At 44.0% G+C, this 25,664-nt stretch overlaps 1 protein-coding gene and 1 long non-coding RNA gene across 2 annotated transcripts in view; one reads left to right on the top strand and one right to left on the bottom strand.

The window, feature by feature from the left end:
• Ect2l (epithelial cell transforming 2 like) overlaps positions 1–25,664 on the bottom strand; it is a 91,819-nt gene that overhangs the window by 47,824 nt on the left and 18,331 nt on the right. The window contains exons 2-4 of the mRNA XM_063233378.1: positions 24,243–24,376; positions 23,045–23,157; positions 1,841–2,003 (exon numbers count right to left, since the gene is read on the bottom strand). Coding sequence (XP_063089448.1) covers positions 1,841–2,003; positions 23,045–23,157; positions 24,243–24,344 — 378 coding nt within the window. The 5' untranslated portion in view covers positions 24,345–24,376. The remainder of the gene's footprint in view (positions 1–1,840; positions 2,004–23,044; positions 23,158–24,242; positions 24,377–25,664) is intronic.
• LOC134472215 (uncharacterized) lies at positions 14,824–18,574 on the top strand. Its single transcript, XR_010042095.1, has 2 exons — positions 14,824–14,994; positions 16,206–18,574. It is a non-coding gene; the product is annotated as an uncharacterized LOC134472215 (long non-coding RNA).

Below are 25,664 nucleotides of genomic sequence, written 5' to 3'. Positions count from 1 at the left end.
CTAAAAAACTAAAGGCAGAGAAAAGGTCTGAAAAGCTGCTAGAGACAGGAGCAGTAACAAAACTTGTGACTACCTAGAAAAGAACGGTGGAAGCCCAAGACAATGGAATATTTTCAAAGTTCTTAACTACCAACTCGGAATTCAGATTCCCAGTGAGAATACCCTTCAAATGTGAAGGTCAAATAAAAATCTTTTTAGACAAACTGTAACTGAAAGAATTCATCAGCAGCAGACCTGTACTAAAAGAAATATTAAAGAGAACTCAGAGAAACGATCGCAAAGCGAAACTCAGACATGCAAGACAGTAAGAAAAGCAACAGGAAAATATAAATATGTGGTTACACATAATAAATATCAACTGTATAAAAAATAGTAATCGGGCTGGGGGTTTAGCTTAGTGGCATAAGCCGCTGCCTAGCAAGCTCGAGGTCATGAGTTCGATCCCTGGTCAAAAACAAAACAATAGTAATCAACTTTTGTGAAATACGCATGATTGGGTAATACATATGTATTAAATGCATGTGTGTGTGTTTCTTTATATATAGTCACTATAGGACTTGAGCATTCTTGGATTTTGTGGTCTAGAAAAAGCAGCACAGGTTAGAGTCAGTGACCATGGATGGCCCCAAGACGGGCCTGGGATATAGCTCAGTGGCCAGCACCTGCCTGGCAAGTGCGAGGTCCCAGTGCAAAACAAAATTCAAAAGTGGCAAAAATGGGGCCGGGGATTTAGCTCAGCGGCATGAGAATCTGCCTTGCAAGTGTGTGGTAGTGAGTTCGAGCCTTGGTACTGATTAAAGAAAAAAAAAAAAAAAGAAGAAGAAGAAATGTGGCAAAAATGTTAAAAAAAAAAAAGAAATTACCATAGCATATTCCCTGTAGAAGACATACTTTACATATAAAGACACAGAAAAGTTAAAAGTAAAAAGACAAAATGAATCAGTCAGTCCATCCATCCTTGCGAGCACCTCAGCCCACAGCCGTGGTCCCTGAGACCCGAATCTCTGCACTGCCCATCCGGAAATTATGTGTGATCTAAAATGCAGATGATGGCCTTGCATCTAAAAATGCCTAGCATTACACCGGATTAAAGCTTTGAAAAGCAAAGGAAGAGACCACTGGGGCAGAGGCAGAATTCACGAAGATGCAGGCTTGGAGCTGCTGGCCAAGGGCTCCGAACTGCAGCGGGGTCCCAGCTCTAAGCTCCCTCACTCCCACTCGCAGTCAGCCAAACTGGACCAGGACCTGCGGGCAGGGCAGGCAGCCTTCCAGGCCGAGTCGTCAGCGACCAGAAGGTCCTAGAAATCCTGAAGCTTAAGTCATTCTCATGAACAACAGCAGATTAATCAAGATGAATGTTTTCTAAAAAATTGCAGGATCCCCACCCCGCCCGCTGCACTGCGGGCCCTTCCTCCCTCTCTCATTCCCTTCCTTCTCTCTCTCTCTGTCTCTCTCTTTTTCTGGTACTGGGGATTGATATGAGGATTGAACCTAGGGCCTTTACACTGAGCTAAATCAAACTTTTTATTTATTTACTTTTATTTGAGACAGGGTTTCGCCAAATCACTAAATTACTCAGGCGGGACTTTGACTTGCAGGCATCCTGTCTCAGCCTCCTGAACAGCCAGGATTTGCAGGAATGTACCCGGTATCAGGAATCACTGGAATAGTGTATATCTCCGTAACTGAAAAATGAATCAGTATATTTCACTTACCCACATGTTTTCACTTAGGAGGGACTTACGGCCCTCTGTCTTCCGGGAAGAGAGCACCCCCCTCCTTCCTGCAGGTCACCACTGCCTCTGTGGCCTGCCCTCAGGCAGTGACAATCACCACCAACCTGTTCAGTGAGAAACCTCCAGGGCCAGCTGACTTGGGCGGCTGCACACAAATCTTTGGGATTCAGGAAGGAGAAGATATACAGAGAAATGCGGCGTGGTAGCACAGTAGAGAAATCCACTCTGGCCATTGGCTTCTTTTCTGAAAACCAGTCTTGGACGAACCTAAAAAAGGAAGACACAGAAATATGTTTCAGAGTGCTAACAGTCAGTTACCAAAAAAATGTACTTTTATCTGACTACATCTACATAGTTATACGGTTTCTGTTTCTGTTTTGTGGTCGGGACGGACCAGGGACCTCAAGCCTGCTAGGCAGGCACTCCGGTGCTGAGCTGCATGCCAGGCATTTTCACTGTATTTTAAGACTTGCTAAGCTTCCAGGCTGGCCTCCAGCTTCTGGTTCTCCTGCCTCAACCTTCCCAGGAACTGGGATTTTAGGTGCCTGCCACCATGCCTGGCTTATATCTACATATGTTGTATACATCACGATACACTGTTTTGTTTTAGAGTCAGACGATTTTAAAATAATTCACAAGTTACTTTCCCCCACACATTCATTTACCATTTCCTATGTTCTTTATTCCTGTTTATAAATCTAAGTTTCCATCTAGCATCAGTTCCCTTAGCCTAAAAAACTTTCCTTAGTATTTCTTTTGTGCAAGTTTTCTAACAATGAATTTAGTCAGCTGCCTTTATCTGAAAGTGTCTTTCATTTGCATTTTAGTGTTTATGGTACCATTATGACCTCATAAATTTATTTCAGTTTTGGGGACCTTTTTGAGACATAGTCTGTGTAATTCAGGTTGGCTTGGAATTCACTGTGTAGCCCAAGCTGGCCTTGAATTTTTGGGGATCCTCCTGCCTCAACCTCTCAAGTGCTGGGATTACAGGCGTGCCTTACCAGGCCCTGATTTGATTTCAATATTTATCAACTTGTAACTATTCTGGTTTCTACCATCCCACCTTCTTCCTCCTCCGCCGCCTCTTCTTCCCATACCTGGTTGTCATTTTAAAGCAGATTCCAAACCTTAAATTGTCTCATCAGTAAATATTTCAGTATGAGTCACTAAACAACAAGGAAAAATTTAAAACCTACTATATGATACCATCTTCTCCTTTAAAACTTCAACAGTTCTGAAAGGAAATAGCCTTTTCATAACAACACCCTTCAAGGCTGTTTCCCATACTGCATCACTTGCCAAAAGCATGGGTGGATCTTGAAGGGCACAGAACCCAAGGTCACCCATGGTCAGAACCAACAGGCATTTCATAGACCATCCAAAAAAGGCACAGTTAATCTGCACCAACTAAAATAACTACACAAATAAGTAAACCTTAACACCAGACTATCCTCTTTATCTTTAGGATAAATATCTTTTGTAGTCCCAAACCATCAAACAGGTGGTCACGCCTGAGTAACACCTGCCGGGTAAGAAGGCGGCAGTGAATCCAGATTTGCCCTGGAGCCTTTCATTCCTTCACCCCGGACCCGTACGGCCAGTCCCACAGCTGCCTGGACATTGGCTCAAGTTCTACCAAAACTCACTTTATGTCAGTCCTTTGAGACCACAGAACTTTCTTCCTCTGGCAGGTGGCTACTGCTGTCCAGTGTTCCTGAGTCCCAGTGGGCATGAACTTAGAAAAGGCATGGCTGAACAGATCTCATCATACTATGGGTTTTCTAGTTTTTCTCCTCTCTCTCGCGTGCGCTCTCTCTTTGTCTCTCTCTGTCTCTCTGTCTCTCTGTCTCTCTGTCTCTCTCTCTCCCCCTGTCTCTCTCTCTCTCTTCTCTCTCTCTCTCTCTCTCTCTCTCTCTCTCTCTCTCTCTCTCTCTCTCTCTCTGAGACAGGGTCTTGCTCTGTAGCCCAGGCTGGCCTTGAATTCTTAGTGATCCTCCTGCCTCAGCTTCCCGAGTGCTGGGATTACAAGTATGTGCCATCACACCCAGCTCTTCTGGTTTCATGTAAAATGAAAATGGCATTTCTAATAAAGAACAAAAAGACCTTAGCCTCCTTTCTCAATAGGTTGCTAAGCACCCATTAGAACCAAAGATAGTCTTGACCACTACTTTACCCAAACTGCCGGCTTAAACTGGAGCATCAGTTTCAATCCTCATAATTTAAAAACATGAAGACAGGCAAATCCAGCTGAGCATGATGAAAACTGCTGACAATCCACAGCACTGGAGCCTCCATGGCACCGCTAGCCAGAGTGTACTGTCTTGAGACAAAGATTTACCTAAACAGACTAATTGTCAGTGAACTTGTAAAAGTAGGATTATGCCCCTGACACCAGGCAGGCTTGAAATATTAGGATACCTCCTTCTGAATCTGATGTGATATCCTAATGTATGTGAGCTCAAACTTTACACTTAGTCTTCATGTTTATATAAAATGAAAGAAAAAAGCTTGCATTAAAAAAAAATCAGTGAACTACAAGGTGATGCTCAGATGAATTCAACCACCATAAAGAATGCAATCGGGGGCTGGGGATTTAGCTCAGCGGCATAAGCACCTGCCTTGCAAGCAGGCGGTCATGAGTTCGATCCCTGGTACCGATAAAAAAAAAAAAAGAATGCAATCGGATTACTGGGTGAGACTCTTACCCACAAAGCCTGTATGATTTATAAACTATGCCAGACTTGAAGACCTCTGTAAGTCTAGGTGTTCCAAGTGTGCCCAATTATTGGAAGGTTGTATATCCTCCCTCTTCTATGGTAGAACTACTTTGGCATCTAGGAATTGGTGAATAGTGAAGAAGAGAATTTGTGGAGGGGTGGTAGCTGTCACCATGTTCTCAAGTAGAGCTCATCTAAAAAGGCACGGAAATCCCTCTGTTCTTTTTCAGGACTGGCTTGACCTCCTCTGTGGACAGGTAGTTGGCCATGTTCTGACTGAAGGCACTAGGCAGGCATGAATGTGGACACCGACTTTGTCTCTTCTCTCCTTGGAGGTCACGCACAATTGTAAAACAGTAACCCTAACATTCCTGGGGAGCTTAGATTCTAAAACGCAGTCTGGTTCATCCTGGTGGGGAGACAATGGGCCATGACTAATGGGCAAGGAGGTAGAGTCAGTGAGGTTGAAGAGGGGTACAAAAACCTCCTTTCCTGCACAGATACGGACTGTGCACCCCCAGCCCTGCCTTCCATCACTTTCTCAGTGTTGGCTGTTCTCAGCTTGGCCCACCTACATGAGATTTCACTGACACCACTTGAGAACAAAATCATGCTTAGAATTCAGTGCCAGGTACAGAAAACACAAAGAATTACATTCAGCAAGCCTCATGTTCCAGGGGTTGGGTGGAGAAGAGACCTGGCCAGATACCCCTTGGCACAGGCTTTGCAGAGCGCTCTCCTGGCAGATCTGGTTTAGCTCAACAGAAGAACAGCCAATGAGACCCAACATTCCTGTCCAACAGGGCAGCTGCTGTACTAAGGAGCCACCACGACCACTAACCCTAACCTAGCCCTGCTCCTCTTCCACACGCCACAGCCATATAGAAGGTTATGGGTACAGCGCCTTTCTCTGCTCACATTCCCGTATTGATTGAGGTCTGTGCAGCCATCTCCTGAATACTGCTCCGTTCATAAGGGTCCTCTCAATGAATTCTATGTATTGGTGCATTATGTGCAACCCTGTGTGTGTGTCATGTAACCCTTTTACATGCCAGGAGACAATACACGCACACAGCAGGCACTCAGTAAATGTTGAATAAATGTATGACAGAAAAATAATTATGAAATCCTTTCTATCATCTGCTAAGGAGAAACCAGTGTTCAAAAGCTCATATCCTAGGTTTTTACTGTGCAAATTATAGAACTGAAAGAATTATAAAATTGAGAGACTCTGACATTTATTTGCACAGGAACTCAAGACTTTTATCAGAGTTGAAATTCAAAACAAAGTTGTATTCACTTAGATTGTTTTAACTTTCTTTTTTAAAAGATTATTACTGTTGGGGCTGGAGATTTAGCTCAGCGGCATAAGCGCCTGCCTTGCAAGCAGGCAGTCGTGAGTTTGATCCCTGGTACCGATAAAAAGGAAAAAGACAAAAAAAGAAAAAAAAAAGATTATTACTGTTGGAAGAAATCTAGTTCTTTGCCCTTCTTACGTGGCAACCTCTGATACAAGAATAAATCTCTTCCCCTGTAGAGCTTCATTGATGCACTATATCTTGTGACTCATTTATTGCTACTTTTGCTATCCCGGTGGGCCACTCTGAAATGCCAGTCACTCCTTCTATTGGATAACAGGTACAGGTCAGAATCAGAACTGCTGGTTCCTGGTGGATAGGGTTCTCTCAGCCAGGGATAAGTAGAGTAGAAACTAAGGGTCATCAGAGGAGCTGCCTCTTGGGAAGTTTAAAGTAATACAAGACAAGGGAAAAGTGAGTAATTATGGAAGGATATGAAATCCGAGAATAATAGGTGATCCTGGCCTGGACCATGCAGGACATTGCGGGAGCAGTAGGGACTGAGGGTAGCAACAGGGTGGCAGCTGATCGGGTCCTGCAGCAGGGTCCTTTTTGCTGGGAAACACACTGACCTGCTTACTGTTAAGGAGCACCATGCTGGCAGCTTACTCTCTCATGATTCAGAACAATAAGGCAACACTGGTAAGATGTTACCAACTGCATGGTAAATGACCTCACAGAGGAATCGAGGTGGAAGGAAGGAATCATTTGTACTATGCTTTTTTTTTTTTGGTCTAAGACAGAGTTTTGCTCTGTATTTCAGACTGGCCTTGAACTCATTTTGTAGCCCAGGAAGGCATCAAATTTGCAGCGACCCTCCTGCCTCAGCCTCCCAAATGCTGGAATTACAGGCATGTCCACCACGCCCCACTGCTGTACTGTGCTGGCAACTTTCCTGTACGTTAGACACTATTGCAAAACAAGATATTTTAAAAGTAGAAAGTCTCTGATTCAGTTCCACAGTATTGTTAGTATATTTTGTGTGTACTTACTCTCCTAAAGCCTGTCTTAAGTCACTGTTCATGTGTTTGTATGTGTTCATGTATATGTGTGTGAACTCAGGAACTTCATAACTAAACTACAGCCCCAGCCCTTTAGTTTTGATTTTGAAACAATATCTAACTTAGTTGCCGAGGCTGAATTCAACCATGTAATCCTCCTGCTCAGCCTCTGTCTATGTAGCCTTTTTACTCAGAAGCAAAGCAGAGTGCTTCAAAATGACTGTGAGCCAGGCATGGTGGCTCACGCCTGTGATTCCAGCATCTGAGAGGCTGAGGCAGAAAGGATCACTGTGAGTTTGAGGCCAGCCTGGGCTACAAAGTGAGTTTAAGGCCAGCCTGAACTTCATAGCAAGACCCTATCTCAAAAAGACAAAAACCAAACAAATAAAATGACTGTGTCAGTCTGAGAAAAGTGGTGTGTGTGTGTGTGTGTGTGTGTGTGTGTGTACGTAAGCAGGAAGGCACAGCATGGAGGTGTGCAGGTGCTAGCAGCAAATAGTATCTACAAACCAAAGTGTCACTTGGTTATCTTCCTGAATAGATGATAAACCCATGCTACCTATGAACTTGCCTTACAGATTAACATTCAAACTGGATCAGACCGTGACAACACCAAGAGCAGCCAGTCACCAATGCAGTACTGTCCCCACGCTTGTCTAGCTGCCTTCAGATTCATTTTGCTAGACCTTGAGATAAAATGTGTTCTCACTGACTTTGGAATTGTAAAACAGATGAGTAAAACAGGATGTGAAACAGAAATGTCCCCAGCCTACCTTTCCACAAAAGGGTCTCAGTATCTTTAGAATTTTCCTTCCTACCCGCTTCCCGCCTTACGGAATCTAACACTCTACCCCGGTGGAGCCAAAGAAAAAAACTGAATATGAGCTGCTTTTAAAAGCAACCCTCAAATTACACACATTTTATATTGATTTATAGCCTGCAGTGCCACAAGGACACAGTCAAATATAATGAATCTTAAGAAGAAAAGAAAACGCTTCAGTTACGTTTAAAAAACAATCAAGAGACAAGCCGCAGAAGTAGGGCAGTTCGCAGGAATGACGTTACGGCTCATCACATTTTAGTTAATACCGCAAAGTAAGAAATCTGTAAAGAGAAATAACAACACGGAAGGAGAAAATGAACAAAATGTGCTTTGCTCATTTATTTTGTGACAGGGATAGTTTCAGTTAAATAATTCATGACGATGCTTGGCAGTGTGTAACTGAATGTACAGTTTGTACTTTCCATTGGTAATATGTGCTGGAATCTAACTCTCGGCTCTTAAATTCCTGATAACACTGGAAAGAAGCTGCCAAAATCGTGACGAACATGGCTGGGAGAACAGCTCGGAGCGGTGGCCTGCAGGGAGTGAGTGGTTTGGCAGAGGCCCCTGTTTTCTAGTTGCCTGGGTAGCACCTCTTAATCTTGTCTAGTGGCTTTTACAAACACTCCACAGCCCGTGCAGATCCCCCGGGCAGTTGACGGGCCAGGCTCAGCCCCCAATGCCTGTTTTAATGGGTCTGGTCAAGGAGATGACCTGAGGGTCAGCAGAGGATGCACAACTGAAGCCACGTGGGTCTGTGCAAGTCCTGAGCGGTGTGGAGGGGAGGGGCAAGTCAGTGGGGTGACAAGTTCCAGCGGTAGAGGAGTGGCCCTTTGGACACAGCCCTTCATCTTCCAGGAGTTTAAAGACATGCCTAAGGGTTTAGATGGAAGATGTTCCTCATGTGCATGTTTATGTAGCAAATGTCAGGGGAAACAAGCTAAATATATAACTTAAGTTATGGTCTGTTTACAAAATCTAGTAAATCTTCCTAGAAAGCAGTAGAGACAGAGCTGAGAAGGGAAAGTATGCACTAATTTCAAATATATACAAATGCTGTAGAATAGAACAACCACAGTGTATAAAGCATCGTCTTTTCAAAAAGAAAAAAGTAATGAAAAAAGAAATGTACAAGTTATAGAAATAAGAAAGCAACACAAGCTAGAATAGTGCAGGGGAGCTGGAACTCAGGAGAGCGAGCAGGTCAGATGTCTGCCTGCAGACCTCAGGGAGAAGAGCAGGACAATGGGGCGCATGAGAGAGGGAGGCCTGGGGAGACCCCGGCACAGGCCTGCACCTCAGATGGGTACCAGGTCCACACTAAAGTTCCCTGCATGTTAGAGAGCACTAAATACTACAGAACATTAAGCTGGTGAGGAAGTGAGAAACCAGTGGGGTTCCCACAGAGGGAGATGGTCTGCGGACTGCTCACTGTGTTCTCCAACCTAGGACAGACATCATCTCCATGGAAAGTAACTTTCGAATCAGACTCCAGGAGGGAGGGAAGCAAATGGGGCAAAAGACAGGTTTGTCACCTCAAGAACTAGAGGCAACTGGGCATGGTGGCACACATGTACCATCCCAGCCCTCAGGAGGCTGAGACAGGAGGACTGCTATGCGTTCAGAGCCAGCATGGGGTATATAGCAAGATCTTGTCTCAAAAAAACAAAAACAAAAACAAAACAAAAAAACTAGTCACAGTACAAGAATGAGACTTTAATGTGGGTATATTTAAAATATTCAAAGCAAAATCAAGGTAGTAATGGAAGCAAATTTTTAAAGTATTAATTTGGAGAGGGAAAAAAATACCTTTTACAAAACTATCATCACCTCTCTCACAGAAAAAAAATTGGCCACCTCTCCCAGCTCACTCAGCTGGAGCTGAAGGGAAACTGCTTGGACCTCTTGACAGCTCAGCTGGACCACTGGCGAATGCTCAGGAAAAGCAGGCTTGTTGTGGAAGATCACCTTTCTGACACTCTGACACTTGAAGTCAAAAAAGTTTTTAGAACTTAAAAAATAGTTTTTGAAATAAAACTAATTGAATAAATCCAAACAATAGACTTAAAACAAGAGCAAATGAGAATCTTAAGCACTGAAAGACTGGACTGTAGAATACTGCAATGTCATTAAAAATGGTGGTGCTGGGGCTGGGGATTTATCTCAGCGCATAAGCATCTGCCTTGCAAGCATGCAGTCATGAGTTTGATCCCTGGCACCAAAAACAAAAAAAGCAAGCCAAAAATGGTGGTAGTGAAGGTTAAAGACTGATAGAACATGAATTTGAAATGCTCCGCCAGCCCACGTGGTAAAGGTTTGGTCTCCAGCTTGGTGCTACTGGAAGGTGGAGGGACCTTTAAGAGGCGGAGCCTAGTGGAAATAAGATAGGTCATTGGAGTTGGGGGCGCAGAGGGCAGAGTGATGGTCCAGCCTCTTCCCATCTCTCTTTGCTGTGAGCAGCTTCACTACCAGATGCTTCCACCATGATGTGCTGATTCACCAAAAGCTCAAAGCAACAAGGCCAACTCACTATGGACTGAAGTTCCTAAAACTGTGAGTCAAAATAAATCTTTCCTTCTTTAAGATGATTATCTGAGAGTTTTTGTTTATTTGTTCTGGTTTTTTGAGACAAGGTCTTGCTATGTACTTTAGGCTGGCCTTGAATTCACTATGTAGCCCAGGCAGTAACCCTCCTATCTCAGCCTTCCAAGTTTAGGGATTACACATGTGTGCTACCATGCTTAGAATATTCAGATATTTGGGGCTGGGGATTTAGCTCAGCGGCATAAGCACCTGCCTTGCAAGCAGGCGGTCGTGAGTTCAATCCCCGGTACCAGAAAAAAGAAAAAAAAAAAAAAAAGAATATTCAGGTATTTGTTCCAATAATAAACTCCCGACTACCACATGAATTATTGTCCATGTCAGTTTTGTAGTGTGAACATCCTAAAATTTTAGGCAAATTTTGTATGCATGTATATGTTTGTTTTCCTGAGGAGCAAATTCATAGCTTTTAGTAGAGTCTGAAAACTTCTGCTCAAAGGTGTACAGGGCCTAGAATGCCTTACGAACTAAAATACTATGTGTATGTTTGTTGTGGTTTGGTTCATTGGTTCATTCAGTACACCAATATTGATTGGATTACTTTTTATATTCTATGGTTATAATGATGAGACAAGAAAAGAAAAGAAAATGGTATGGTACAGCTCCTACTTTTATGGAACCTAAAGTCTGATTAGAAAAACAGCATCAACAAGTAAAAAATCAAACAAAGAAATGTAAAATTACAACTGCCATAGATCTTATGATGCTACAACAGTGTTTCATTGGGAGAAGCAGCTGGCAGAGAGGTACGGAAGGTGTCTGCAGGAGCCGGGGGTGAGGGGCATCTTGGAGAAGGAGGCTTGAGGGGAGAAGAGCTCTCCTGGCTGGGGAAGTCAAGGCACAGGCAGCAGGGTGCTCGTGAGGAGCTGGAGGAAGGCGAGTGTAACCGAAGCACAACTAGCTACAGAGAAGCCGTAAGAGGGTGGGCGGGAGCCTTATCCCTGCAGGCCGCGGGCCACATTAAACAGTGCACTTCTGTTTTGTTTGTTTTGCTTTGTTTTTTTAAAGTTTTGAGATAAATTTATCCATATGGTCCAAGCTGGCCCTGAATTCGCAACCCCCTGCCTCAGCCTCCTAAGTGCTAAGGTTATAGGTGTGTGCAACCATGCTTGGCTAAAAGGAACAGATTTTAAAATTAATAATGTTAGACGGGGCCATTATGACATAATCACAGTGTGGCATGCGAAAGCAGCACCGCACTGCACTCGTGTGCACAGTCAGTGCTGGAAAGGGCGGAAGGAAACCAGAGTCACAGGCTATCAGCATGGCTGAGACCAGGCCAGAGACAACTGTGCTCCAACCCAGGGTGCACACGGATGCACAGGCTAGAGACACAGAGACCCAAATGGAGCTAAGCCTTGTTGGAGTAATGGATCAGCGATGATCAGATGGCTACCAGGTTTTGAGCCTTTGACACAGCAGAGTTGTTAATAGCATTATTAAGTTAGAGAAAACAAAGAAGTTTTGCCTGCAATAATTATAAGCTTTAAACAGGTTGATTTTGAGATGTCTTCAAGACATCCAAAAATGAATATCAAGTAAACTGTAAATATATAATTAGAAACTCAAAGATGTCTGGGCTACACATCTTTGGCCCAGATAGTAACAGTCTGACAGTTAGGATAGAAGTGTTAAATAAATTCATAGTTATGGATTATGGGACCTAGGATTTAGAATGGAAAGAGAAGTAAGGTTCAAACAGACTGGAGAAATGCCTGCATTTAATGTTCACTGCACTAGAAGAATGTTAAGAACATTTTGTGCAATAAACACAGAGATGAGAGGACTGTGGCATAGGAGGAAGCCAGTGAGGGTTACCCTGCGGGGAGACTGTTTTGAGGTGAGTTCCGGGTGTTACCGAGTGGCGCAGAGAGATGAAGTAAGATAAGAATGGGGGGAAGATCATTTAGATGCAGCCTGTGGACTAGTGATGGCACAAATCACTCTGAAGCAAGGCGAGTTTCGAGCTGGAACTGTCTTAGGACAGCAAGCATGGGGACCGGAGAGCAGAGACGGCCAGGGATCCTCTCCTGCCCCCGAACTGTTTTTCTGCCTCCTGTTGTTGCAAAATTTCACTGGAACTCAACCACACCCATTCACTCACACGCTGAGCTGGCTTTCATGCTTCAGCAGCAGAGCGAGTACTGCCACAGGGATCCTGTGGCCCCAAAGCCCAAGATATCTGCAGGTTGAAGTTACCTAACCCAAAATGCCTAGAACACAAGTGTTTTGAATTTTGGATTTTTAAAGATTTTGGAATGTTTGCGTGTACGTAATGAGACATCTTGGGGATGGTACCCAAATCAAAACAGGAAATTCATTTGTATTTTATATATTCTGAATACGCATAACCTGAAGTTCATTCTGTATGATATTTTAAATAACTTTGTGCATAGACAAAGCTTTGTGGTGTGGGATTTTCCTCTTGTAGTGTCATATCAACAAACTCAAAAAATTTCGGATTTGGGAGTTTCAGATTTAAGACTTTCAGATTGGAGCTCAATTCGTCCTATCTGACTCTCTCTAGAAAACACTTGCTGATTCCTGTGGTAGAGATTCAGAGAGAGAGAGAAAAGAAAACAGGGTAGAAGCCAGATTTGTCTAAATATCTTGTTTCCTAAATCTGACTTTTCTAGCCACTTGTATTTTACCTAATTATTAAAAAAAATTTTTTTTGAACTTCATAAATGCAACCCCTAAAATCCAAAAACAAAACTAAACAAAATTAATGGCTTATTGATTTAGTTACATAACCAATTAGGAATCATTTTTAACAGAGAAATTTGACTATGTGATGTATCTAAGAAACAAACAAAAAAAAAAACTGAAACAGAACAATTTAACAAATTTGAGTAACTATATCATGAGTAGTAATTATATATAGTTTTGGTATTCTGAGAAGGCTGTGTGTGTATTATAGAAAATGAGCAATTATGCTGTTGTCACTAGGAACCAAGGCTGCCTGTGTGACAGGAAGCACACACAGCTATTTAATACGAAAACTGAAGCTCTGGCAACCTGAACATGGACCTGAGCTCATGATGCAAGGTAATTTTTTAAAAGCTTTCTAGTGCTGCCTGTAAAAATTCCTAGAAACAACGTGCAACCTAGAGAGTTCTATGAGTGCTCTAACAATACCTAGCTCCAAATACCACTTGCCACCAAAAACTACCAGGGCTCCTTAGAGAAATGTTCACCCCAAGTCTGAGGCAAAGGAAGCCTGGAACATTTTGAACTCTCCAGAAGGAACAGAAATTATTGCAAGTTAATTACCAAGATATATCAGGAGAATGTAAGAGTTACCAGAAATGGCTCTACAGACCAATGATAGGACAATTTGAACACCAATAAGAAGACTAATGAAATGGATTGAATTATATCAAAATGCTTAAACTCAGACCAATGTGGTGTAATCCCAGCATGCGGAAGGCTGAGACAGGAGGATTACCATGAGTTTGAGGACATCCTTGGCTACAGAAGCCAGCCTGAATCATATGGCAAGACTTGGTCTCAAAAAAAAAAAAACTTAAACTCATAATAAAAATCTTTAAATTCATAATGCTACAAAGGACTCAATGGTCAATTTTGGAGGATGGTAGAAAACTAATTTATTGTATAGAAGGTTGATCAAACATTTTCTTTCTTGTATGAATGATACCTTCAAAAATCACTTCCTGGCCTTTTGGCTAAGATCAAGTGTGGATAATACCTCAGAGAAAAGCAAATCAGTAAAAACAGCAAGTTTCTTTTTAGAGGTGTATTCCAGTTAGTAACGAGGGTAATGGGGTAAGAAGGAACAGAACACCCCCCTATCAGACGGTCTCAGAAAATAGTCATATCTGAACCTGACCAGGCCCAAACTCCCAGACAAAGACAGAAGGGAACAACCAGCAAGATGCAGACTGTGGGAGACTATCAGGGACAAAAGAAAAATGGGGCGAGGAAAGGGGACCCTTTTCATTAAAGACATTTAAGAATCACATTGATCAACTGCGACACAGGAACTTTATTTGAGTCCTGACTCAAGAAAATTATTTTTAAAGTAGGAATTTATGAGGTCACTGAAGAAATTTGAACACTGACTAGACACATATGATGATATTAAGGAATATTAGTTAATAATGAAATTGTGATGAAATTTTTAAAAACACTGCTTTTTAAAAAGATATACTGGAATAATAAGATATGAAGCAACATGTTTTGAGTTTGATTTAAAAAGGGATTGGAACTTTGAGAGGAACTGATGAAATAACATGAACTCTCTGTTAATCACTGTTAACAGTGGGTATTGGTATATGGGAGTTCATTTTATTGTTTGTGCAGTTTCGATTCAGCTTGAAAACAAAGTTGGAAAGTAATTTATTATAAGCAATGTACCCTGCTGGATGGCCTCACCCAGAAACTCTCTATGACGTAAGGGCAAAGTGAAAACGTTGGGTCCATCATTGATGGCTCAGGTTTTGGGTGAATGTGAGGAATGCAATGAAAGTCTTCCACACAGGGAGCTGAAGGAACTGGAATGTGAATTACTGACATGGGCCATGACCTCCCAGTGGGGTAATCAGCAGTTATTGGGAAGAAACATAGGAGCAAATGGAATGGAAAAACCAGAGTCAGACAGCGGTCAAGGTGGGGATGGCCGGACAGGCAAATCAGAAGAGGAGGAGCTGCTTCCATCAGCGGGAGGTGAAGGCCACAGAAGGTGAAGCAGAAATTCTTTATGGGTGAGAAGATCTACTGAGTGCAGGACACGAGGTAGGCTTTCCACATGAACGCCGGTTTCATGCAGAATGAAGACTGGGGTAGGGATTACAGAAATTGAAGAACCATGTGCTAAAGTCTTTAGCGGATGAGACAGCAGATAGGTAGTTTTGTGAAGCATTAATGTGTGACTGAGTAGTTTTTAAAGAAAGACTGTAAATAACTTACATAATCAGATCTGTGCATAGTTACATGGATGCGTGTCAGCATAAAGATTTGGAAGGCTGTGCATGAGTGATCACATTATTGGTGACTGGTGTCTTCCTTTTTTTTTCTTATCCCTATTTCTGAGTGGATCTACCAAAGTTTGACATTGGGCCAGGAATATAGCTCAGCGGCACAACAACCTGCCCGGCAAGCATGAGGGCCTGAGTTTCATTTCCAGGACAAAAACAGAAACAAACAGAAGTCTGATATTAAAAATTGACTAGGCAAGACTAGGGTTATGACTGAAGTAGAGAGTTTACACAGCATGCCCAAGGCCATGGCTCTGAGTCCTAGCGCTAGAATGAAATAGCGAGAGGGGACCGACCAGGCCAAGAAGGTCCAACTTCTCGCACAGTTTCCTTTCCAGGTGAAAAACTCCTCCTCCAACTATTGCTTGCCTAGCTCCTGTGCACCTCAGACGCCAGCACAAATGTCACATGTCAGGGACTCCTTCCCTCACCCTCTGCCACCTAACACAGACCCTCCGTCTGTCCCTCTGCGCCTATTAGCACAGCACCTTCTCCTCTGACCCACACTCCTCCTGCGGCTCTTAGAAGGATCCATGATTACACTGTGCCTGCATGGATAATCCAGTCTCCCCACCTCGAGCACTTACACTCAATCACATCTGCAGAGACCCCTTGCCATGGACAGTGATGCCCACAGGCTCCAGAGGTTGGGCCAGGAACATACTAGGTCCCCTGGGCAACTATTACACTGCTCTAACTTCTGGGACATGGGAAACACCCTAAAAGTGGTACTTTTTACATCAGATATCCAATGAGAGGCATGAATATTCCTGATTTTCTATGTTAGGATGGGTTTTATTCCACTAGACTGTAAACTGTAGTGGGCAGGCATTTTTATGCGACGTTCACTGTTAAATCTCGTGTACTAAGAATCAATCTTGTGTATAGTGGGCACTCAGTCAATATTTGCTGAATGTTAAATGAAGAAATTAACTTTTACCACCTCTCATTTACTTACCCCCTCTTTAGGTGAACTGCCCTTATTTTCTGTTTGGGAATTCCATCCCTAGCTCTAAAAAAACAAGATGAATGTGAGCTCACATGAGTCAATTTTCTGGACACCACAGCTGGCCAATCAGAGTGAAGGCCAAAGAAAATCTCTCCTGTCCTCTGGAATGTTAACTAGGGAAACAGAAAAAATGAAGCCATGATTGCTGAGGGCAGAACAGAGAAAAAGAAGCAGACAGACAGACAGGAAGAGACAGAGAGAGAGAAAGAGAAAATGAAACAAAGGATCGGTTTTCCTACTGAACCACTGAAACAAGCTTCAACTACAGCAAGATAACTTGATTTTTCAATTACATGAGTGTGAAATGTTTCCATAATTATTTATGACAATTTTAGAGCTAAAATTGTGTGTTTGCTATAGTAAAACACATTCTGAAACCACAAAGCAGCAACACAGGTAAGGTGGAAGAGACACCGCAGAGCCTGGACCAATCCTGGCGTTTTGTCCACTACACTGGGCAGCCCGCACCGTCAGTGATGCTGCCTCCAGGAGGAGGAGCAAGATGGGGAAGAAGCCTTAAGATCACTCATGCCTGGGTGCCACCCTGGCTGCACACTGATGAAAAGAGCCTCCTCGGCTGCACCCCGACCTGGTGAACCAGAATCCCTTTCATAGCGGCACTGAGCGATTCTGATGGTGGCAGCTTTTCCATACCTGTGACCTTGACTTCCCAGTGGTGGAAGGAAGGGGCAGCAAAGCAGATTAATGCAGATGCTGAAGTTAAGTCCAGAGCACTGAATCTATGCGTGGTGGGCTGGGAGACTTCAAGGCCCTTCCCATTTACTACAGAGAGCCCCAACTTAACCAAGTGTTTAGGCCCTCCAGAGGGCTGGAAGGGCTCCCTGTCTGACTGCGGACTGGTTTTGGTTTTCCTTCCTGGTTCACAGCCACATGAAGAGCTGAGATGGCCAGAGAAGTGACCACAATAAATGACTCTTTGGGGTCACTTTTTGACTCAGGACCTCTGGCTTGTCAGATAGGAGCTTTTGCCACTGAGCTAAATCCCCAGACCATTTTAAAACCTTTTTATCTTTTATCACTTTTAAAACCTATTTGTCTTTCTTCCTTCTTTTAAACAATAAGGAAAATCAGTTCTGCTCAGAATTACTAAAGTTAAGGACCCAGTATATCACCCATGCCAGGGGCTCTGTAGTTTCCCTTTCCCATCCTGGGCTTCCTAGCCCTGCGCATCTTCCCTGAGACAGTTTCCAAACGGTTCCCTGCTGGGAGCACTGATTCTCACAGCAGAGACCGGAAGCTAGCTTGGTGGTAAAGGCCACAGCACTCAGAGGCCTCTTGAATGTTGCCACTCCTGAGGTCTCCTTGGCAACCGGACACCCACAGGGATGCAATTATCAAGATGAATTCAGCCACACCTGCGGCAAGTAATAGCTGAGGCCAAACAGGAAGGAGGAGAGGAATGTGGAAAGGTGGGCTGGGCTGGGGGCCAGTCTTACACGCCACTTTCCTCTGGCCCCTTTCGCATCCTGCCCTGTCCCCCTTTGTGGGGCGGGGGAGGTGCGGGTGGTGTCTGCTAAAGTGGTTTTAGTATCTGGTGTGAAAACTACTTTTTTTTTTTTTTTTTTGTATTTTTCTTTTTACCGGTACCGGGGATCGAACTCACGACTGTCTGCTTGCAAAGGCAGGCCCTTATGCCGCTGAGCTAAATCCCCAGCCCCGTGAAAACTACTTTTAACCTAGCTGTTGTTTTACGGATTAGCCTTGTTTTGCTGGGATCTGGCTTGGGATTTTTTTTTTTTCCTTTACATTCTCTCACTGGGAAGCCCAGGCTGACCTAGAATTGGTGAGCTTTTGTTTCATCCTCCTGAGTGCTGGAATTACAGATGTACACCATCACATCTGGTGACTCAAGGCTGGGAATGGTGGCACGTTCCTGTAATCCCAGCCCATGGAAGGCTGAGGCCGGAAGATCATTGAGAGTTCGAGGCCAGCCTGGACTATATAGTGGACAGGGAGACCTTGTCTCAAAAAAAAAAAAAAAAAACCACTTACAAAACAGGAAGTGAGAACTTGAGGTACAAGGACTTAGTCCAGTGTAGGCCAGTGATCTTCCCTCAACCCATGGGGACCCAGCCCCACCCCTGCTCAACAAAACAGCTTGCAGTTTTTGGTTTCTTTTTTCCTTTTAAACTAAGAATTCTTTTTAGATAGACAATAGGAAACAGGGAGATGGGAAGGGGACCAAGAGATGGAAGGAGGAGAAGGGGCATAAAAGGTGGAGATGTGTCACATACACACACCATCTCCCCAGAATGAGTGCAATCATTATTACTGTGAAAGAGACTAAAATAAAAGTTAAAGAATTTTCCTTTTTTGGCTTCATTCATCTCTTAAACCATGCCAACAAGGAATGGGCATATTGTATGTATTTGCCCATCATTAGCTGAACTGTGAGGGAGGAAAGGGTGTGTCCAGAAGTCTGCGGAAAAGGAAGAGTTAAAGTGGCCCAGACTTGCCGCGAGTATTTAGAAATCTGTTGTTTTAGTTACGAGTTGTTATGGTTTACATCTCCGGGGAGGTGGCTGGACTGGAAGGTGATTGGAGTAGGGGTCTTCGTTAGGCTTGCTGTTAGGAAGTGAGTCGCCTGGCGGGGCAGGACCAGAAGGCTCTGTCTCCCTCCCTGGCTCCTCCGTGCACTCTGCTTCCCGGCCACCATGATGCCAGCAGCTTTCCTCCGCCTGGCCCCTCTGTGGCGCCATGGCTGTGTGTAAGCTTGTTAAACATGGACTGAGACTCCTGACGCTGAGAGCCAAAAAACCTCTCCTCCTTTAAGTTTTGGGACTCAGATACTTTGTCCTAGTGTCAAAAAGTGACTAAGACACAAGTAAGTGTACAGTTTATTTTGAATACTGCCCTTCCCTCTCTTGTCAAAGAGCTTCTCCTTGACAGGACTTGGGCTAAGCTCCTGAACCTTTCCCCAGGGCTAACTATACACTTCCTTGTCAAATCCAGTTTTAGCAAAGAGCACTGCTAAGTCGTTCCAGCGTGAACCACACCTCTGGATATCTGGCCTCCTATCAGATCACATCCCTCTCCTTCACCAGCCTCCAGGGGCCCTTTGATTGCTCTGGGCTATCTCCAGCAAGAGTCCTGCCTGGTTGCTTTAGACAGAACCCCTGTTGCTTCTGATACTTCCTCTTAATAAATTTCCAGCCACTGACACGCACGCATACCTCTCTGTTCCTTGGCTGTAAGTTTCTTTTTCTTTCTCATTTTCTTTTTCTTGCCATAAATTTCCACCCGCTTGTGCGCTGTTGAGCGTTAATGTCCGTTCTACGTGAAGAGCAAGTGTGGTGCTGAGTGAGCCCTGAGGCCCCTCCCCCTAATGCAAATCCCAAGGCAGGGCCCCCACAGCTGTCTAACTGAACAACCTGCCATCACATGTTACCCTGGATGACTGTTTTCTCCAGCATCTTCCCCACATTCTCACAGAAACAGGCTCCTTTCACACTGCCTTTCTGTAACTGAGTTGTAGCTGCGGTGTGTTAGGAATCAACTAATGAAGTACATGGTATCTGAAGGGTGACACCCGATTGCCTCAGCAGAGGACAGTGGAGGGTCATCTCAGCCACCCTCCAGGGGCTGTAGCGAAGGGGCTAAGTGGACAGAGGCAGCCGGTAGGTCTCTCTCTTCAGTACACTGTGGTTGGTACACCTTCCTCCCCGTTTGCAGTCTGCTCCAATGGGGATGAATGATTTGAACTAAGTCCTTGGGGGCTGTTCAGGTCTCCTCTGTCCCAATGCCACACACGCTCACATATGCACGCACGCACACGTGTGCATTTTATCTGCTTGTCTTGGGAATGCAGTTGCATGAATGTTGCCCCCTTCAAGGCAGCTGCAAGTTTCAACAGCTCCTACTCTGGAACTCCAGGCCTTGAGCAGAAGCAATTGAAAACCGGTCCCACCAGTGAGGCAAGAAGCTGGATTGAAACTCCTCCTAGGTTTTGCCAAGTGGAACAGAAACAAACAGCCCAGTTTCCTTTAAGAAGACACAGGAAAGGTCAGTGCAGTCAAGTGGCCGTGGGGACCTTTTAACCACGTGGATAGGAGTGTGACATACCGGAGTGCATGCCAGAGTGCAGGCAGGAGAAAAGCGCGGCTGTGGGAGGCGGCCGGGACAGCTGACCGCTAGGTTACTAGGGTGGCTTTAGAAGCTGAACCTCTGCAAACCGCCTCATGCCCACGGCCATACCACCTTACATGTGCCCGATCGCCTCTGAAAAGTATCCTAGATATCACAAAGTGCCATTTAAGATCATCTTAAACTTTGAGAAAAGACAAAGCTCTGGAAGCAGCACCCTGATATTACACTTACCATTGACCTTAGGCCACCAGAAACCCCCCAATCTGACCCAATGTCAATTATGGAATATTTACTAGACCTGTAAAAAAAAGTCTTAGATATTTACTCTATGTCTCTGAGATTAAGAAGAAACTTAAGAAAATTGTGATGACATCTTTCCCACAAACACTGAAATATCATGTTTATAAATTAAAAGAAAGTTACCTGGAAATTATAAAGCAATGGTCACTCTACTATGAAAAAAAAGTTGAACAAAAGAATACACATACAGGTATATTTCAGGCCTTCCCATGATGCCCATTTCTCCCATTTATTACGTTTATTCACAATTTCAGGGGAAGAAAGACAACTGGAAGGAGCAGAAGACTGAATGAGATGGTGAGAAGTATAAAATGACAACTCGGACTTGGGGGAATGAACTGATAACAGAAACCGTCACTTCACATTAAAGATGGGTTCAGGGCACCAAATCTAGAGGCCAGAAAGGCCCATGCAGCTTCCCCCCAAGTAAGACCAACGACAGCAGCCGCGCAGAACTCTGAGTCACACATCACTGTCTGTGGAAACACAGCCGCCATCAAACAAAACAAAGCAATTTCACCGAGCAGGTTCCTTCCACATTCTGGTCCGACAGAAAGAAGACTTCAGGTACCAGACAAAGGATGTAATTTCCAGTGACAGACTGTCAGGCCTGTTAGGCTGGCTCAAAATACACACACAATCTCTAATGACCTCCGGTGGTTACAAGTGAAATTGCTCTGTGACACATGAAACGGGAACCTGGTGCACAAAGTTATTATGGATACCGGCTTCTGTCCCTTGTTTTCTTATCTTGCAAGCTGCAAGGTTGGAGTAAAAGAAAGTAGTAAATGATTGTCATAAAATATCCCCTCCTGCTGACTTGTAGCCATTCGCTGAAGGGCCTGCCCCTCTGAAGATGTCTTCACAGCCAGGAAGCTGTCTGTCTCCTGCTGACTCCTCTGGGCAAAGTCAGTTACCATCTGCTTTGTGCCCACAGAGAGAAGACGAGGAGGCCACTGGAGGAGGAGAGAAGGAATGACTGAGCAGATGAGAAGGACAGGAAGAAGTGAAGATCGTAGATGAAGGCTGCAGGATGCAAGATAAGCAAACTGGATCATGCACACCCCTCAGATCCTCTGTGAAGGGCATGAGCCTCTCCAGCGGGTCAGAGTGAAGTCAACAGCAAATGTTATCATAGATGCTCACTAAACAAACATAGTGAGGAAGCCCAAATACCTTCCTAGAATGCCCTCTTTGCCTTTGGATTGAGAAAGGACACAGCTCCAGAAGCACTATCCTGTTATATACTCATTGTTGGCCTAGGCCACCAGAAACCCCCCAGAGTGATCCAGGGTCACTTATTTGGGGATGAAGCCCAGGAACCACGCTTACTGAACCCGCTACAGGCCCAGCTGGACTCTTCAATCAAGCCTAGACGCCCTGAAGGGCTCTCTGCAATATTTCAGGCAGTCCTCACATCTTGAATATTCCTAATTTCACCAGAGACTCTTTCTTACTTTTAGATAGCTCATTAACAAGCCACTGATCGCTGTGATAATAACTGATATCTGATATTGCTTTGCTGATTGGCAAAGTATTTGATAGAAACTGAGGCACTGTGACCTTTCCAATAATTTAGTGAGCTAAGGACTCCTAGCATATTAATTCCTGATCAGAACAGCAGTTAGCCCTGCATAGGATTCCAATAACAAATGTCACATGATCTGTGCTTAAATATGTTCAGGTAAATTACAGACACACCCCGAGGAAAGGGAGGGATGGAGGACAGGGACCCACCGGAAGTCACGGGGGTATGCTGCTGTGTCTCACCCACGTCGCCCGCTAGGGGCTACTGTTGTCGCTTCTCAGATATTTTTCAGATCCATCCATTCATTTAACAATCATTTACACAGTGTCTACTCACATGCCAGATATCCATTCGGAACATATCATCTGTCTGATTTCCAAGGGGAATTTAATAAACCAAGAGAATGTGAAAAATGCCCTGACTGTAGCCACAGAGATGTTTCTTCAAACACAGGACAGACTCCCAGTGATGGGGAGATGTTTACCCCCACCACCCCGGGCTCCACTGCAGTCTCAAGAGGCCAGGCGGCTAGCAAACTCTGGAAAATCTCCCTCAATCTTGTCATTTTTTCACTAATTCGACAATACATTCTGAGCCCCTGTTATATACCACACTAAAGCTTCCTGTTATATACCATACTAATACTTGAAATATGTTGCTGATTGAAACTGCATGGTTCTGAGGAAGAGGAGGAAGGTAGGCACTAGATGAATCTACTTATAAACCTTAAACTATCAGTAGCTTCCTTTTTCCTAGGAAAGGAAGGAAGGAAAGAAAGGGAGACCATTAAAGGCTGTACAACATTTTACTACATTTTGTTTTCTTTAAGCATCAATGATAATTACAACAAGAGGCTACATTTACCTTAATTGTGATTTAGTGCATCGTAAAAAAATTGTGAGTAAGAATTCTTGGCGCTGCTTGTTGGTCCAGAGGTCAAACCAATGGCTTATAAGAGCAACCCTTTCCTGAAAGAGCTGGAAGGGGTGGAGGGAGATGAGATTTTGCATTACAGTTCCACATATTTCTCAGTTGCTAAGCAATCTTTAGACAATCTAAGAACAAGCTCCCAGCTGATATTTGCATAGCACATTACAGTTCACAAGCACGCTTGCATATGTGGTGGGGGGGGAGGGGGGCTCCCCTTTCACCTTAAACTGTTTGTATCCAGGCTGCAGACAGGCCGGGGCCTGTCGGGTGGGCTGGTGCAAAGGCCAGTGGGATGTAATTACAGAGGGGCCTTCGGAAGGCCTGGGCGGAACACAGAGGCAATCATTCCTGGCTCCTGTTTCTACCTAGCTAAGGTTGCCTAGGGAACAAGATTCCATACATTTTGTATTGAAAACACATACAGCTACAAGCATTTAATTGTGGAAACAGGACCACTTAAAAACTTTACTAACCCACAGCCCTGGGTCCCCATGATACCCACAAAGTCGAAAGTCAATAATACTGCAAAATTCCACTGTTAGGTGTGTCTCTGGGGAAGAGAGGCACCAGCATCAGTGTCCCCCAAACAAGCTCTGTCTGTAGTGTAGGTTGGACTTTAGCTCTGGCTGCCCCCTTCCCTGGAGAAGGAAGCTAAACTGCGTGAGCTCTGAGGACCCACTTTGCTTCCTCCATTAGCGCCTGGCAGGGCACCCGCACCAGTCACTGGCTTCTTCCTGAACTACCTTCAAGGGGAGTGGGTTTTCCCAGGCCACATGGAACCACACAGAGGGCATGGGAGGGAACAGAGAACTGAGGAGACACAAAGAAACTCTGATGAACACCCCACTCCCATCTCCCAAACAGCAAGCCATGTGTGTCCTGGACACCTCCACTGTGTCCCCAGAGAAGGAAGGCAGATTTGGAGTCTCCAGGAAGGTAGGAGCTAGGGTAGCAGCTAGGCTAAGAAACTGGCGTTGGTCTGATGAAGCTAGGTATATTTTTGTTTAAACTGATTCAAAAACTACATTCTTTAGAGGATTTTTCTTTCAAAAATATGACACTAGACTCAACACATCACAGTAAAGTTAACGGCATGAATCAAACTCGTTTTATTGCAGAGTGTGCAACTCACCTGTCTGTTTAATGACGTGTTGCTAAAAGGTGTCCAGGCGCTGAACCTTGTGTGGCAGCTGTCCCTTCCCGGGATTGCGCGTGAAGGATTCCCGGCTGCCATCTCAGCAAATAATTTTCTTCCACTTCCAAAAACTACAGGTTCATTTAAATAGACATATAATTAAGATTACTTAGGAACACTTAATCTATAGGAATTATGGGATTACAGGAATTCACTTATGCATACAATATAGATATGTTATACACAGAATTACAGTATAAGGTGATCTACACAAATGTACACTCTAGAAACCACTCCAATTCACTGCAGTTATTATTTATGTAACTTGCATCCAAACTGGATTAGCAACAGTTATTTTTTCACTTTGCTAGGAAAATGGAAAGTTAATCACAATATTTCAGAAGTGCTCTCAGTGACTCAGAACTCAGTATAATCCTGGATTTGATTTTTTCTTGTTGTGCTGAAGATGGTGGCGGTGTGAGGGATCAAACCTGAGGCCTTACATATTCTATTTATTTATTTTAAAGATAATAAAACAAAACAACAAAATGAAACAAAACGAGAACAATACTGGCAAAAACGAGACAATAGGAAATCCACAATAACTACTATGTTGCATATTGTTATCTACTAAATAGATGTTCAGACTACCAGTTTTAGGTCTGCAAAGTCAACCAAACAATACAAGGCATTATGTTCTTTCTTTAAATCAATTGCTATTATCTCAGGCTGCATTCTTCCAAATCAGCTGATTCCTGGTGTGGGGATGGATATATCTTCTCTCCAAGCTCACCCAACAGGCTGCTGGTGCCTGTGGGAGGTTGCTGTTGCTTCTTTGTTCTCTGGCTGGGTGGGTGGGGCCTTACATATTCTAGACAAGTGCTCTACCACTGAGCTACATCCCCAGCCCATAACATGACTCTTCATTGCCAGGAAAAGCAAGAATTGGAAGTGTTCAGAGACAGCACTCTGCCTGTCCGTCTTTTGAAGACAGAAGTCAAAAAGGACATAGAGGGGAAAAAAGGGCTAATGTATTGGTTATCTACTACTGCATAACAAATCACTTCAAAATGTAATAGCTCAAAACCAGTAAAAATTATCATCTCAAAGTTTCTAAGGGTCAAGAATCCTTAGCTGGAGGGCTGGGGATTTAGCTCAGTGGCACAGGCACCTGCCTGGCAAGTATGAAATCATGAGTTCGATCCCTGGTACCAAAATAAGTAAATAAAAATAAAATTTAAAAAAGTACTTGATCAAGAATCCATAGCCAGGCCTGTAATCCTAGCACTCAGGAGGCTGAGGCAGGAGGATTGTTGTGAGTTCAAGACCAGCCTGGGCTACAAACTGAGCTCAAGGTGTGCCCACACTGCACACACACACAAGAATCCAGATACAGCTTAGTTTTGTTTGTTTTATGGT

The sequence above is a fragment of the Cavia porcellus genome, unplaced genomic scaffold (assembly GCF_034190915.1).
Source record: "Cavia porcellus strain 051 isolate PalLab524CR breed Dunkin Hartley unplaced genomic scaffold, mCavPor4.1 scaffold_22, whole genome shotgun sequence".
NCBI classification, from domain to species: Eukaryota; Metazoa; Chordata; class Mammalia; order Rodentia; family Caviidae; genus Cavia; species Cavia porcellus.
This window is presented reverse-complemented; position numbering and strand designations above follow the sequence as displayed.